The sequence below is a fragment of the Danio aesculapii genome, chromosome 15 (assembly GCF_903798145.1).
Source record: "Danio aesculapii chromosome 15, fDanAes4.1, whole genome shotgun sequence".
In the NCBI taxonomy this organism is placed as follows: domain Eukaryota; kingdom Metazoa; phylum Chordata; class Actinopteri; order Cypriniformes; family Danionidae; genus Danio; species Danio aesculapii.
The window spans coordinates 4,221,941-4,234,393 of record NC_079449.1 but is presented as its reverse complement, the minus strand read 5'-3'; the positions used below and the strand labels follow the sequence as shown (position 1 = coordinate 4,234,393).

Genomic DNA, 12,453 nt, shown 5'->3' with positions numbered 1-12,453 from the left:
TCAGTGTCTGAACAGCGGATTCTTTAGCAGCGATGGAAACGAGGATGATCCTGCAGACGTAAAATTCTCCATCGCCTTAAAAAGCGCACGGCAGAAAAGAAAAAAGAGAAGGAGAGAGAGAGAGAAAGAGGAGGAGCCTGCTAAGGTAGAATTCTCTATCGCTCTTTTCCCCTATTTAAACCCTTACAGAACTGACCACAGTAGCCATAGTTTCAACCCCAAAATACCAGTGTTACTACAGTTAATCTGGGGCAGCCACCATTATCATTAAACAATAAATCCAGAGAAATTGAAAGCTTAAAATAATGTTCAAAGGACAAGCTGTTATTAATTCTAGTAACAATTTTTGTTACACTTGTCTATCATACACAGCTCATTTAAGCCCAAGATGTCAAAGATAATAGTTGCCATTTTTCTTTTATAAGTAATTTTCTACGTTATCCATGTTTAATTCCTCAATGACATGAGAGCAAACAACCAAATAAAAGATTTCAAGAAAGATAGAGGAATTGATTTACTTCCTGTCACGTGAGGCTTTCAGCTACTCCTAATCCCAAAGCCTTCCAAATAAAGGCAATTTTTGTGTTACTAAAAATTATATTTTTATAACTTTTATTATTTAACTTTTTAAAACTTGTGTGTGTTTCATCACTTTAAGACAAAAAGATTAGTTCTTTGTCTTTTCATATTAATGAAATATATGATAGATACTTACTTGGAGGAGGGTCATAAATAAATAACAATGAATATGTTTATGAATATGACTTGATCTGCTTAAAGCAGTTGTTTTGTTTCGATTAGTTGACTCTACTCAAAATAGGTGAGTAAACCTGTTGCTTTTTAAACGATTAGTTGACTTAAAATAAGTGAGTAAACCTGTTGCATATAAAATGTTCACTTTACTTAAAATAAGTGAGTAAACCTGTTGCTTTTAAGATGATTAGCTGACTACTTAAAATAAGTGAGTAAACCTGTTGCTTTTAAAATGATTAGCTGACTACTTAAAATAAGTGAGTAAACCTGTTGCTTTTAAAATGATTAGCTGACTACTTAAAATAAGTGAGTAAACCTGTTGCTTTTAAAATGATTAGCTGACTACTTAAAATAAGTGAGTAAACCTGTTGCTTTTAAAATGATTAGCTGACTACTTAAAATAAGTGAGTAAATCTGTTGCTCTTAAAACGATTAGTTGACTTAAAATAAGTGAGTAAACCTGTTGCTTTTAAAATGATTAGCTGACTACTTAAAATAAGTAAGTAAACCTGTTGCTTTTAAAATGATTAGCTGACTTAAAATAAGTGAGTAAACCTGTTGCTTTTAAAATGATTAGCTGACTTAAAATAAGTGACTAAACCTGTTGCTTTTAAGATGATTAGCTGACTTAAAATAAGTGAGTAAACCTGTTGCTTTTAAAATGATTAGTTAAGTAAATCAAGATTGCCAAATGTTCTCCTTCTATTCAGATTTCACATTGAAGGGTGCATACAGCAAATTCGTCCACTGGGAACTATAGTTAAGTTTTGAAATATATTCAAATATAATTTTCTAGAAAAAAAATGTAAAAACCTAGAGAAAATAAATGCAAAAGATGTTCATAGGATACTATTAACAAGGCCGCATGCAACAAAAAAAATCCCCCGTTTAGAAAAATTTGGGCACAAATGTATTGAGCTTAAAAATTATAGAGAAAAAAAAAAGGAATGAAGAAAATGATTGATCAAAAGCTGAACATTAAAAAGAGGCACTAAATTTGATAATTTAAAACATTAAATTCTTAAATTGTATAATTTCTTAAAATAATAAATAAATAAAAATCAAAGACTCGCTAACAGATATAATTGTTAAACTGCATAAGCATGTAAATTGAATAAAGGATTCTTTATTAAGTTATTATTAAGTGACTAAAAACGATTAAAAACGGGATATAACAGATATTAATGCAAATATAAATATGCATTTTTTTATTATCGTATGTTCTGTATCTTTTTAATAGTGCTTAAAAAATATAGATTTTATAGAAAATCGACATTAAAAAGCAAATAAAGCTGAACTTTGAAAGAAAAGTATGAATATTGAACAATAAGAATTTCATGTGTAATTATATTGTTATTTTTAAAATTTAAGATAAATAAAAAGCATTACAAATATGACTAAATATTGGCAATGAAGTTTAAAATTAAAAAGATAATGAATTTAAAAACATCACATTTGTTTCAAATATAAAAAATAACTGAGTGAGATTAGTCTTCAAATCTATATTATATAAAATATAAACCCTTAAAGCTTGTCTAATTTGAATTGCTAAAGCTTCTGACTATGTTTGTGGTGTCCTACTAATGTATTTCCAGTTGTGAAGTTATTTGAGGATCAGAGGTCAGATAGCGGCTCAACTTTTATTGTTAATTCCCTTGACATAAATGCAACTTTTAGCGGGTCTGAAATCATCCGAGTCAGTAAGTAGGCGGCTCTCCTGGCCTTGAAAGTGACCGGCTAGATTCGTCAGTGTGTGAGATAGCATAATTCTAGCTTAACCACTAGAGAAAGGTCACTGCTTCTGTTCCCAAGATATGCATGAATGCAATGTAAGCGGCTTTGGGCAAATAAAAATGTATACATCACAGGCATTAATGTAAATGCAAATGTTCTCAGGCTAAAGAACTGACAGGGAAGGAATAGCGGGGTCTGTATATTGTTGTAGTTTAATTCAGTGTGTTATAATTTGCTGGCATGGGGCTCCTGGTCTTATTTCAGCAATCCGTGACAGAACAGGATGGAAATGTCACAGGCAGTTGTTCAGACTGTCATCTCATCCATTATTAATCGTTGAGTGTGACAGATCTGCAAAAAACTGTTGGTAGGTGTGACACGGCTGACCAAAAACCAGGCTGTTTTGAGTCTGCTAGTGGGACATCGGCTTAACAGTGACTGCTGTAACTATGGCCATTTGTTGGAAATGATGGCTACCATGATGCATTTTTATGGGAAATTTAACATTAGAACCGCCATGGGGTCAATTTTTACCCGTCCCTTTTTTTTTTTTTAAATCAAATGCACATAACAGACGTTTAATAATGCCCCCCAGTGATTGGCTGAGTCTGAAATCGCATACTATATCGCAAACTGACATTTCCTTCTTATATTATTATACTTTTTTAGGTATATCGCAAGTAGGTTGACCATTTGTTAGCTGTTTATTATTTCTCCCATTGGCAACTGAATTGGAAGGTCTAAAATTGCAAAAACAAGCACAGAATAAGGTCAGTATAATGACTGCTTATAGGTTGTTTTCAGTCAGGTGGTTCTGGTGACGTGCGAAATTCAGATGGAGGGCAGGAAGTAAAAAAATGAATGGGAGACATTGAGGAAAGTCTATATTTTTGCGATTTATGCCATATTTTAAAGGAGATATAAATAGAAAATAAGCACATATGTTGGGCATGATCATTATATCATGAAGAGGGCCGAGTTTTCTACTGAACTACAATATAATTGCCTGTCATTGAGGCGGTAGATACTGTATAATTATGCTACATTAAAAATACTATAGTGTTTGGAAGCATACTATAGATAATTACTTGAATTAAACTGTTGTAGTATTTACATTGTCGCTATGGTACAACACAACTGTAGTTATAAAGTTATTCAATAGGCTTCAGTTTTCTACACTGTAATCACAGTTTACCACAGTTTACACTAACGTTACAGTGTTTATTACAGTTTATCAGTTGTGCACATTATACACTTTACTATGTGGTTCAAAAAGTTTATAGTAATAGTTATAGTTATAGTAATAGTAAATTACTATAATTATAGTTATAGTAAATTACTATAGTTTTTCCCCCATGCGGATATCTTCCAGACATCACGATATAACAGATAAAAGCATACAAAAGCGTGGACATATAGTCTACACCTGAAACTTGTCTATAGCACTTGCTCACTGCTGCTCTTATAGTTGTGTAAATTGCTTCCTTGTCCTCATTTGTAAGTCGCTTTGGATAAAAGCGTCTGCTAAATGACTAAATGTAAATGAAATGTACATTATTTATTTTATTTATTTATTTTTATAAAGGGGAAACAGAGCTCCACGATAATAACCCTTTAGTTTTGTCGCAAGGGTTGCATTTCTTTTTTGTTCTGTTGATGATCTTACCATCAACAAACATTCACCGCTGCACCTCGATGTTCACGTTACGGTTGTTTATTCTGCCGAAATGCCAGTAAAGACTTGATTATTGCAAAACAAGATGGAGATTTCATTACAGAGATTACATGGCAGGTTACATTATTTATATTCTCCTGGATTTTGTTTACGTGTGGTGGTGTTTGTATCTGATTTTTTTATATATAACACATTAAACATATTTATACACATAGTTAAGCCTGTATATGATCTTTATTGGTGCTGTTGCGAATTATTGCGTTCAAAAATGTTTGTACACATGCATGGTTTCCGCTACATTCATTCTTCCATGCCGGGCCGCCACGCCAAGATTCATCCCGCCATGGCTACATTACAGCTCCTCATTCAAAACATTCTATTTTTTAATAGCGGGTGATAATCGCACCAAAAACAAATTAAATGGTAAGTGAATTATAACAGCGTGAACTTTTCTGTAACCGTAGTAGTGCTGTGCGTCATTTGTTTAACCCTTTAAGGTTACGTGCTGACTGACTGACTGACTGTGACAGGTGCGTGATGCATGAGGCCAGAAAACACGACGTATAGCCGTTTTACTTTATTTCAGGACGCATTAATACCAGAGGCATTCATAAATATTCCTAGCAAATCAAATAAATGCTGGAGACATACTCGTTACATAAACAAACTAAATCACACCTCAGCAGCGTTTATTTGAGAGCGCACAAGAAGATCTGCGCGCTCTTAAAGCGGCTTATATTTGAGGGGGAGGCAAGAAGTTTTGTGCACGAGCAGGAAAAATCGGCACGCAAGCAAAGAGATCCGCATGCTCATACGCTATTACATGCGATCTCGACTTCTTATACTGCGCTCACGACGTTTGTCATTGAAATAACGCCACAGGTAGTTGGTAGATCTGTTAAAAAAGGCGTGACGCCACAGCTAGAAAATATTCTAGAGGAAACACTGCATGGATATATTATAAAATGTTTAATACATGCCAACTATTCTTCCTTTTTTCAGCCGGTTTCTTGAACTTTCCTCCTTTATAAGCAAAAACTTTTGGAGTTTTATAAAAGCTGTTCGGCATATCTTATTATGGCCAATTTAAACAATTATAAACAACATAAACAGAAACATTTTGATGTTCTGATGGCGATTCCTATGTAGAAGAATCACTTCCTGCCCTCCATCTGTGACGTCATGTGAAACAACCTATAGGCTGCTTATGTTTTTATTTTATACATTACTAGGCCATGCCCTTCACTTACTGAATTAGTATAAAAATCAGGGTTCAAACGGTTCAAAACCTGGGAAAGTCATGGAATTTTAGCCTGGAAAAGTTTTGGAAAAACAGAAAAACCCACAAGTTTTGGAAAAGTCATGGGAATTAGTTTAACAAATATGTGTAGACTTGCATTAGGGCTGTGCGATGTTGGAGAAATCTGACATTATAATATTTGGTATTTCTGTGATATATATTGCGATGTGAATACAATTTGACCAGACGATTTAACAGGTTTATTTGAATTGTGTGGGTGGATTTTGAAGAGGAGAGAATCTCGAATAATGCATAACAAATAAATGACAAGCATAGATAAATAAAATATAGTACAGATAACAATGAGTTCTAGTTTTCAGGTATTCACTATTCAGGTACAGATATTGAATAATCAACACTGCATAGTCTTCATTGTATATTATTCAATCCTTATTAAAGTTACAAATAATGTCTTGTGGCCGTATTTTTTAAACTCTGAAATATTGAAATGTTCAGACAGTCACAGGCCTTAAAGGGACAGTTTACTCAAAGATTCAAATGTACTCACTATTTACTCACACTTCCCTTGTTTCAATACTATAGGAATTATTGAATTTCTTTTTGTGTTTATTTAAAAAAGAAAAGAAGGTTGTAATGAAAATGGTAAGTCATTTTTGGGGGAACTATCTCTTTAAAAATGCATGCAGATGATAAACTTTTACTCCATTATGAATAAACTATATTCCCATTGCGGGTGAACACATTGCGATTTCGATGCTGAAACTATATATTGTACAGCCCTACCTTGAATATAGGTTAGTTGTCTTTACTTCTTTTCTGTCCTTGGCCAAAAACTTGCTCTCACATTGTTAGTGCCGTGTAAGCATCATCAAAATCAATTTTACAAAGATATAAAAACAAATGTAAACAAAATAGATTGTTGTGTGTTCTATGATATGCTGTAATAAATTTGAACAGTGTTGTTTTTCTTATTTACTGTGTACAGTTAAAGTCAGAATTATTAGCCCCCCCCCCCTTTAATTTTTTTCTTTTTTTAATGCTTCCCAAATTATGTTTAACAGAGCAAAAAGTTTCACAGTATGTCTGATAATATTTTTTCTTCTGGAGAAAGTCTTATTTGTTTTATTTCAGCTAGGATAATAGCAGGTTTTTAATTTTTTTAAACAAATTTTTAAGCTATTTTTTTTTCGAACAAACCATCATTATACAATAACTTGCCTAATTATCCTAACCTGCCTAGTTAACCGAACGAACCTAGTTAAGCCTTTAAATGTCACTTTAAGCTGTATAGAAGTGTCTTGAAGAATATCTAGTCAAATATCATTTACTGTCATCATGACAAAGATAAAATAAATCAGTTTTTTGAAATGAGTTATTAAAACTATTATGATTAGAAATGTGTTGAAACAAATCTTCTCTCCGTTAAACAGAAATTGGGGAAAAAATAAACAGGGGGGCTAATAATTCTGACTTCAACTGTATATGTAGACATTACATGAAACATTGCGTCATGAAAATGTACTTGAAAGTTCTGGAAAACTCTGGAAAAGTCATGGAATGTTAGTAGTAAAAGTGTGTATGAACCCTGAAGAATGCAATTTGTGGATGCCTAAGTGGTATTAAAAGCACAAAATGGCATGAAGGCTGTTGGAGAGTGTTATGGTAAGAAAGTCAGTATCTTGACAGTTCATCTATCAGTGATCCAAACCCTCAGAGACACCACACAAGATCATATTTAGGCGTTTTAGCCAGCTAACAAATGTTTAAATGTTATTGTTTTTCTCTTATTATACTATGAATTAGTAAACAAATGAATAATTAATTAGGGGAAGCTCTACGCTTGAATTTGTCACTGCGTCATACATCATATGCAGTGTGGTAAACTATAGTTTATAGGCTATTTTAGCCATTTAAATGACATGGGTTATCTTAATACATTATTAATGACATTGCATTGTAATAATGATATAATTATACCCAAATACTGTATGTATTTACTTGCTTCTAATTCTCGTTGTCAGTGCAGATTTTAGCTTATAGCCTACCTTTCTGAAAGTGACTAACCTGCATTAAAACAACAGGACACAAATATTGTTGATGACCAGACATGAACATTTCATGACCCCAGACACTTCCTTATTAACACAGTGTCACAATACAGCAAATTTATGTTTTCGTTTTATTTGTGCATGGGTAAAATTTACCTGCACTGACAGTTTTAGGTATACAACAACCTCCGGCGGTTCTAGTGTTAATCACATACCTCAAATGCATAAACTTTTTTTCAGTTTAACTCTTTCAGTGGCTAAACTGATGATTTTTAACATGCTAAACATGAACTAATGCACAGTCAGCTCTCTTTCTCTCTCTTTCACTGCCTCGCCTTCTTTCCTGCCTTCTCTCAGCAGTACATTCATCAAGAGCAATGCGAGCGAGTGTTATTCTAGTACAACTCTAGATGGCGCTATGTGTGTAAGACTGTGGATGTGGGTGGTTGTGAGTACATTACCATTATAGTTGTGACGATAACCGTCCTGTTCTCCATTGCGGAGTCATTGCCCATGGAGAGCTCGTTCTGGACGAGAACCAATTTATCCAGGTCGTTCCAGTAACCGATCTGCAGATGATAGACGATAAGGGGATCAATCCTGTGTGTGTGTTTCTGAGCTTCTGGGTAAAATTACAACTTGAGTGTATAAATGTTAGCTTGTGTGTTGCAAGCGTGTTGTGTTTTGTGTCTGACCTTGCGGGGGCCGTTACTCTTTAGCTCAAAGACGTCCATGGTGTAGTTGACTCTGCGTCCATAATGATCAAACTGGATATTCCCTGTGAGACCCTGGATTCTCACCTTTACACACACACACACACATAGGAAAAATCTTGTTATGATTATATGTCAATTTGGTGAGCATGGGTCAAAATGATTATATTGACGATCCACTCATTTTGCTAGTGCTGGAATGTTTGATAGACAATTAATGTACCATGCTGAACATTTTGCTCCAAGTATCTTTCCCAATGTCCCACTTTCACCTTTTGTACAGCGACCCACACAGTTTGACTTGTCTTACCATTCCAGCCTGTCCCATCTGTTGTACATAGTCCCTCCCATCCTGACCTGTCATGAATCCCACCTACTTTAATTTTTCAGACTGTATCCCACAAAGCCTCATCTGTTATAGCTTCACCAATCTTAAACTTCCCACCAAATCTCAGCATTCAGGCAGCATCCTAAAGTCTTACAGTCCTGTTCACACTCACCTTTCAGATGGTGCCCTACCATCCCATTGGAGCTGCCTACGGTCCTGTTTATCCACACTAGTTGCACATAAAGTCTAACACAGTCCCCAGTCGCCCACTCTGACCAGTCATACAGAGCACCCCCCGCCATTCCCACCCATCTCCCACCTGTGTGGTACAGATTCCTCCAAACTCCTACATGTTGTACAAAATTCTACTCCATCCCACCTGTGGTTCAAATTCTCATTTACTCCCACTATTTGTACAGATTCCCATCCACTTCCACTCTAGAGGCCTGTCTAATCCCAAATGTACTGATTTCCACCCTCACTCACATGTTGTACTAAATCCCACCCTATTTCACTTGGGTGATGATGATATACTTTCAACTTTCATCTCCTGCCTAGGCTTCTACAATATCTTGCCCACTCTTACCTGGCTCACAGCATCACATCAGCTCTCATTTGACTCTGCACGATCAGTTCTCACTTGTCATACAGGCTCCCACCCACTTTCACCTTTTTTACAGAGTCCCACTCAATCCCACCAATTGCACACCCCTGCAATTCCCCACCCCTCTCATCTGGCTCATGGAATGCCTTCAAATATGACCTGACTAAAAGCATGCCATCGATTCTCATCTGGTTCATCAGTTCTCATAATATACATGCTCCCACCTGTTGTACAGTATCCCACCTGCCACCACCTATTGCACACGAGTACCACCCCATCATACAAAGTCTCATCCACTATCACCCATCATACAGAATCCAATTTACCCCTATTAACTCTTCTGGCTTATGTGGTAAGTTTTTGTATGTTGTAAGTTCACAAACAAGTTCATCCAAATTCACATTTCCTACTTATTGTACAGAGTCCCGCCCACTGCCACCTGTCGCGTAGAGTCCCACCCACTGCCACCTGTTGCATAGAGCCCCGCCCACTTCCACCTGTCGTGTAAAGTCCCGCCCACTTCCACCTGCCGTGTAGAGTCCCGCCCACTGCCACCTGTTGTCGTGTAGAGTCCCGCCCACTGCCACCTGTTGTCGTGTAGAGTCCCGCCCACTGCCATCTGTCGTGTAGAGGCCCGCTCACTCCAACCTATCATGTAGAGCCCTGCCCACCCCCACCTGTCATGTAGAGCCATGCCTACTCCCTCCTGTCATGTAAGCTCCTGCCCACTCCCACCTGTTGTGTAGAGTCCCACCTACTCTGACCTGTCGTGTAGAGTCCTGCCTACTCCCATTTTTTGTGAAGAGTCCAGCTCAATCCCACCTATTGTGTAGAGTCCCGCCCCCTCCCACCTGTTTTGTAGAATCCCACCTGTGGTGTCGATTCCCACTCACTCCCACCTGTTTTGTAGAGTCCAGCCCAATCCCACCTGTTGTGTAGAATCCCACCTACTCTCACCTTTGGTGTTGAATCCCACTCACTCCCACCTGTTGTATAGACTCCAGCCTACTCCTACTTGTTATGTAGTGTCCCGCCCCCTCCCACCTGTTGTGTAGAATCCCAGTTACTCCCACCTGTGGTATAGAATCCCACTCACTCCCACTTGTTGTGTAGAATCCCACCTACTCCCACCTGTGGTGTAGATTCCCACTCACTCCCAACTGTTGAGTAGAGTCCAGCCCACTCCCACCTGTTGTGTAGTGTCCCACCCACCCCCACCTGTTGTGTAGAGACCCACCCACTCCAACCTATCCTGCACAGTCCCACCCACACCCACCTGTCATGTAGATTCCTGCCTGAACCCACTTGTTGTGCAAAGTACCGCCCACTCCATCTGTTGTGCAGAATCTCAAAGTCCCGCCCACTCCCATCTGTCATGTAGAGTCCTGCCTACTCCCACTTGTTGTGCCTAGTACCTCCCACTTCGATCTGTTGTGCAGAATCCCACAGTCCTGCCCACTCCCACCTGTTGTGTAGACTCCCACCCACTCCCACTCTGTTATGTATACCCTGCTCACTCTCACCTGTCATGCAGAGTCCTTCCCACTCCAACATGTCATACAGATTGCCACCCATTTTTACCTGGGTAACAGGGCCTCACCAACTCTCACCAGTCTTACACAATCCCACCCCGCTCTCACCTGTTTCAGAGTTCGTTCCATGTCAATTCCCTGATTCCAAGGGGCAGCGGGGTTGGCCAGGCAGTCTCCAGCATTGCCTCTGCGAGAGATGTCGATCTTCTGTCTACGCAGATTCCGAAATGCCTCCGCCATCACTAGCACACCATCATACGTCAATGATGATGTATACTAAAGAGGTAAAAGGAAAGCTGCGTCTTAATTTCATTCACACTACATTACCCGTGCTTCCTGTTTACAATCACATATCAAATACTCAGTCAAGCTGTCCTAGCACCTAAAGTAAATGTAAATGCAACAGAGGGGGCATTCTAGGTGAACGCATTGATTATTGCCTCTGCCTGCTGGCTTGTAAGGCTGTGCGCGTAATGCAGTGTGACATAAAACTGCAATGTAGCAACGCCACTACTTGTTACTGGAAAAGCTATTTAGCTGTAAAGCAGTACAGATTGTTGCTACATAGCAGTAAAGATTCAGAGAGATTGCTGGGGAAAACAGTGCCGGGATCTCATTGCTTTTCTCTTTATGAGGTACCACCGGCAGTAAGTAAAAAAAAAAAAAGAAAGGCTCAACCTCAAATAATCAAAATGGATGTTCATTTCTTCTTATTTCCATAAACAAATACAAAAGCTGGGCTATTTGCATGAGTAAATCCAGTCCAATAAAACCGAATGAGTCTCAGCGGCTGGGTCCACACTGACACCAGTCTTTATGAATGAACTTGATCAGCGGAAATCAAGATTTATGGTTGTAGCAGAGGCATAATAACATCCAATTAACATTGAGGGAAAGACAAAAACAAACTACAATCATTAAAGGGGGAGTCGGCAAGTGAAATGAGGAAAATCAAGAGCGAGCGGAAGATGGAGATAGTCAAGGCTCTCGCTTGTAAAGTGTGCTCTAATGAACCCGTAAAGATTGGTCTGATGTTCCCTAGATAATTTATGGCTGGGACTGCAGGATGGAAGCGCCAATCAATGGGAGTAGAGAACGAGCCCTATATTATTAACTGATGGGAAAAGCAACGTTCTTGAACTGAGGAAAGGAGAACGAGGTGAAGTTTATGCAGCACAGAATCATCTTAATGAGTATATTTGTTATGTTTTCCAGTTAGGGTGAACTGTAACCCTTTTTGTGTGGTGCCTCCAGAGCTCATTATTTGATTTATTTCAACTTGTGCCCGAAAAGTTTTTTTTATTGCACTTATTTGCAAGGTTTTCTTTAAATGTGTTTGTTCTAGGAAAAATGAGCATCGGTCTCTGGGTACCAGCTTCTCTTAAGGCTGTGGATTTGTTGCTTGGATAGCTAACTTTAATTTAAAGAGTAGCTATATTTCCATTAAAAAAAGATGCAAATTAGACTTATAAGTAAAACTGAAATATTGCGTAAATCATTTACGAATGAAGCAGTGTTTCCATCCAATGACTCAAAGAAAACTAAATCGCCATTTCATGATAAACCTGTGGCAGATATCAAAAATAAAAATGTCGTTTTCTGTGGTGGGAGAAACCACTGTGGGACTATTTTCTTCTAAAATAAATGAGTTGCGCCTCAGAAGATGAAGACAAAACGCAATGAACGCAATGAGGTGGCTTTTGGAGGCATGAGACAGTCTATGGGAGCGCAGACAGATGCTCGACAGTTCTGGAGGGAATACTAATATAATAATACTGACCACTGTGATGATGGACTTTAGCTGA

General features: G+C 37.8%; 1 protein-coding gene across 1 annotated transcript in view; it reads right to left on the bottom strand.

The window, feature by feature from the left end:
• The window catches only part of gria4a (glutamate receptor, ionotropic, AMPA 4a), a 154,950-nt gene that overhangs the window by 87,957 nt on the left and 54,540 nt on the right, over positions 1-12,453 (bottom strand). The window contains exons 4-6 of the mRNA XM_056474044.1: positions 10,757-10,924; positions 8,167-8,271; positions 7,933-8,040 (exon numbers count right to left, since the gene is read on the bottom strand). Coding sequence (XP_056330019.1) covers positions 7,933-8,040; positions 8,167-8,271; positions 10,757-10,924 — 381 coding nt within the window. The remainder of the gene's footprint in view (positions 1-7,932; positions 8,041-8,166; positions 8,272-10,756; positions 10,925-12,453) is intronic.